At 28.7% G+C, this 5,000-nt stretch overlaps 1 protein-coding gene across 1 annotated transcript in view; it reads right to left on the bottom strand.

Annotated features, from left to right (window-relative positions):
- The window catches only part of LOC137622946 (motor neuron and pancreas homeobox protein 1-like), a 78,444-nt gene that overhangs the window by 19,325 nt on the left and 54,119 nt on the right, over positions 1 to 5,000 (bottom strand). The window contains exon 2 of the mRNA XM_068353535.1: positions 1,724 to 1,744. Coding sequence (XP_068209636.1) covers positions 1,724 to 1,744 — 21 coding nt within the window. The remainder of the gene's footprint in view (positions 1 to 1,723; positions 1,745 to 5,000) is intronic.

Raw genomic sequence — 5,000 nt, 5'->3', positions numbered from 1 at the left:
ATATATTTATATATATATATAAATATATATATATATAAATATAATATATATATATGTATATATTTATATATATATTTTATATATAGGTATATTTATATATATATATATATATATATATGTATTTATATATATATTTATATATTATATATATTTATATATATATTTATATATTATATATATTTATATATATATTTATATATTATATATATTTATATATATATTTATATATATATATGTATATATATACATATATATATATATATATATATATAGAAGGATGTGGATAAGAGAGAGAGAGAGAGAGTATTGGGAATTGTTATGAATAATAAACCTACCGTTATAGGGATGTAAACAAATGGTTTGTTCCATTTCATTTTATTAAATCGATTATTCCGTATAGCTACCCAAGCGTGTCAAAGTATTATTGGTACGATAGTTTATAAATCCTTCCCTGAAAGCTTTATGAAAAAATGTGCTCTCTTCTTGGTTTTCCCTTATCAGTCTCTCATAAATGTTATTATTATTATTATTATTATTATTATTATTATTATTATTGTTATTATTATTATTTTTATTATTATTATTATTATTGTTGTTGTTGTTCTTGTTATTATTATTGTTGTTATTGTTATTATTATTATTGATTATTGTTATTATTAATTATTATTTTTATTTATCAATTATTATTATTATTATTATTATTATTATTATTGTTATTATTATTATCATTATTATCATTATTATTATTATTATTATTATTATTATTACTATCATTATTATTATTATTAGTAGTAGTAGTAGTGGTAGTATTAGTATTGTTGTTGTTGTTGTTATTATTATTATTATTGTTAGTTATTATTATCGTTATCATTATTATTATTATTATTTTATTAATTATTGTTGTTAATAATAATAATAATAATTATTATCATTATTATTGTTATTATTATTATTTATTATTATTATTATTATTATTATTATTATTACAAGCTAAGCTACAACCCTAGTTGAGAAAGCATGATGTCATCTCTGTAATAAGGTAAATGAAAAGTGGGTTTGAATCTTGACTACGGAATGTGTAATTTTGTCTAGCTGTAACTTATTCCTTGAGAGTGAAATCTATACTAAGGGATATCTATAGTTTAATAGTTGTGTGAATAGGAAGTAGTTGAGAGAATTTTATATTTATATATATATATATGAATAAATTTATGTATATATATAATATATATATATATATATATTATATGCATATGTATATATACCCATATGTACATATTACACACACACATATATATATATATATATATACACACACATGTATATAATGCATATTAATACACACACACATATATATATATATATATATAATGCATATTGATATATATATATGTATATATAATGCATATTGATATATGTATATGTGTGTGTATATATATATATATATATATAATGCATATTAATATATATATATATATATATATAATGCATATTAATATATGTATATGTGTGTATATATATAAATAAAATGCATATTAATATATATATATATATATATATATAAAATGCATTATAATATATATATATATATATATATGTGTGTGTGTGTGTGTGAGTGTGTGTATCTGTTTGCACATATGGACATATGTATTGTTATATATCACTCTTTCATCGTTACAAATGTTTATAAGAGTTACGCAAAGGAAACCTTAGGTATACTTACTATACAAGTGAAGTCCACTTTCTGTAGAGGAGAAAAGAGACAAAAATGAGAAATATGTTCACCATGTATGGGAGGAATTCCTTCTAACCATAGGAAAAAAAAAAAGGAAAGTAAAATTTCATTGAATTAAACCGAATAGGTCTATAAGGGTCCATTGTGTAGGCCTACCACAAAAGCCTTATTGAAAGCGATATGTCATGAGTCACCCATAGTCTGTTTTGATTGGAGAGGTGTTAACCATCTTGTGAGAGTGAATGGAAGAGCAGAGAGTGAGAGGGAGAGAGAGAGAGAGAGAGCGTCTCTCTCTCTCTCTCTCTCTCTCTCTCTCTCTCTCTCTCTTTAAATGATTGATGAGTCACTCGCAGTTTATTTTAGATTGGAGAGATGTAAACAATCTTGTAAGAGTGAATAAAAGAGCAGAGAGTGAGAGGGAGAGAGAGAGCGTCTCTCTCTCTCTCTCTCTCTCTCTCTCTCTCTCTCTCTCTCTGAATTATTCATGAGTCACCCACAGTCTGTTTTGATTGGAGAAGTGTAAACCATCTTGTGAGAGTGAATGAAAGAGCAGAGAGTGAGAGGGAAAGAGAGCGCGTCTCTCTCTCTCTCTCTCTCTCTCTGAATGATTCATGAGTCACCCACAGTCTGTTTTGATTGGAGAAGTGTAAACCATCTTGTGAGAGTGAATGAAAGAGCAGAGTGAGAGGACAAGAGCTCTCTCTCTCTCTCTCTCTCTCTCTCTCTCTCTCTCTGTATGATTCATTGGTGATAACGCGTCATAACTCCGCCTAAGGCTGAGGATCCAGTCCACGCCCAGTAATAGATTTTGTATACAACTCTAATTGGCCGGATCGTGGTGAGTTTCCACCCGAATGACCCTACCATCAATACAACCCTCCTCCCCCCCTCCTTCTCCCCCCCCCTCCTTCCCCCCCTCCTTCCCCCCCTCCTCAACCCTCCTCCCCCCCTCCTTCCCCCCCTCCTCAACCCTCCTCCCCCCCTCCTTCTCCCCCCTCTCTCTCTCTCTCTCTCTCTCTCTCTCCGTTGCTTCTCCTCTTACCCCGTGTCATCGTCTACCCCCTCTAGATGGCAGTGTTGCCAGATGTTTCGGAAAATATGTGATATGTATACTTTGTTTATACACACACACACACACACACACATATATATATATATATATATAATGTGTTTGTATGTATATATGTATATATATAATTTATTTTGTATATATATATATATATATATGTATACATACATATATATATATATATATACACGTGTGTATATGTATATATATATCTATATATATGTATATATATATATATATATATTATATATATATATATATATACATATATATATATATATATACTCTATATATACACATACATACACTGTATATTTGTAGGACTATATACAGTATATATATATATATATATATATAAATTATAGTTTTGCCTATAACCCGTGACGTTCATACTCTCAAATATCAAACCCCAAATACTTCATATTACCAAATTCCCTCTACATTCAGAATACTAACTCCGGCAGGCTAATAATTTCCAATAATTGTATCTATCCAGGCAAGGGTTCGAACCCATGCCTCAGAATTGGCACCGAACCAGACTACCGAGCAAACTGTGTGGTTATGTTTCGATTCTATGACATTGGTTCGAATCCTGACCAGGGGATGTGCTCTAATCATAAATGACTTTCCCTTAAGTGTGCTATTTCCAAGGTTACAGTGAAATCGGTATTATTAACGATAATACTTTAATACTGGTTATGTATCTATTTGCGTGTATAAAATGATTTATATACAGAAGTATATATTTATGCAGTATATATTTATTATATACCTATATAAATATATATATATACATATATATATGTATATATATACATATATATATATTTATATATATATGTATGTATATATATGTATATATATATATATATATATACAGTATGTTGCATACATACGTGTGTGTATATATGTATATTATATATATTGTATATATATATATATATATATATATACATATATACATGCATACATACATACATACATACATAAAATGTAATTCTGATTGTTACTGTAAGAAATTCCTCTAAGCTCATTATTCATAATTTTAACTTAGGTAATATTTCTGGTTGTCTCTTATGAAACTCAGTTTTGAGAACAATATCTAATATTTTGAAAAAAAACTCAACAAAAAATGAGAAAAGCCAATAAATATAAATTTTAGTTACATTTGTATCGTATCTGTTCTTTAATCATAACGGTAAGACCACACTTAAGAATAACCGTAATTTGAATCAGAAATTCTCCATAAAAATATACTGTTCACAGCCGTATTTCAGTAAAATACAGGCGGCCGTAATTTTTACCCTACTTTGTCATTACCATTTACGGGTTGGTGACTTTAATATCACTCTTTAACGTCAATATATCCGTTTTTAAAACGGTGAATGCCTTGCAACTATTATTCCAGTATTTTTACCGTATTTTATTGCAAATTTTTAACAGCTCATGAAATTAAACTCTCCGTATCTCCATCGTGAATAAAACATCCACATCTGTATTATTATTATTATTATTATTATTATTATTATTATTATTATTATTATTATTATTATTATTATTATTATTATTATTACTAGCTAACCTACAACCCTAGTTGGAAAAGCAAGATGCCATAAGCCCAAGTGCTCCAACAGGGAAAAATAGGCCAGTGAGGATAGGAAATAAGGAAATAAATAATATAAGAAGTAATGAAAAATGGAAATAAAATATTTTGAAAACACTAACAACATCAAAACAGACATTTGATATATAAGCTATAAAAGGACTTATGTAATACTTTTTTCGCCCAGTGTCCAAATACTACTAATCCTATGAATGTAACTGAAACTGATTTTAATCTTATTCTCTCGTATTGATATACATATGAATAATCACCGAAGCTATCCTTTATGGGAGCACCGCGTCAGGCAATTGCTTAACGCACTGCTGCCCTCTGACGATGCTTAATGCAATTATTCCCAGCATCGAAACGGCTCGGCTCATAAGTCGAAATCGGTAAATGATGGCTCTATCTTTGTTTGATATCCAGTCATTTGCAAATGCTAAATGAATGCGAAAATGAGATGGAATTGCATGCAGTTGGGCCCTGGAATGGGGTCCTGGAAGGTAGCCCAGGAGGGGGGTTATGGGCAGGTGGTTGATGAAGAGGGATGCCACTTGGGTGGGGAGTAGAGTGTTGAAGAATGTTACAGTATG

This window comes from Palaemon carinicauda, chromosome 2 (assembly GCF_036898095.1).
Source record: "Palaemon carinicauda isolate YSFRI2023 chromosome 2, ASM3689809v2, whole genome shotgun sequence".
Lineage (NCBI taxonomy): Eukaryota > Metazoa > Arthropoda > Malacostraca > Decapoda > Palaemonidae > Palaemon > Palaemon carinicauda.
The sequence above is the reverse complement of the archived record's forward strand: the minus strand, read 5'-3'. Positions and strand labels throughout refer to the sequence as shown.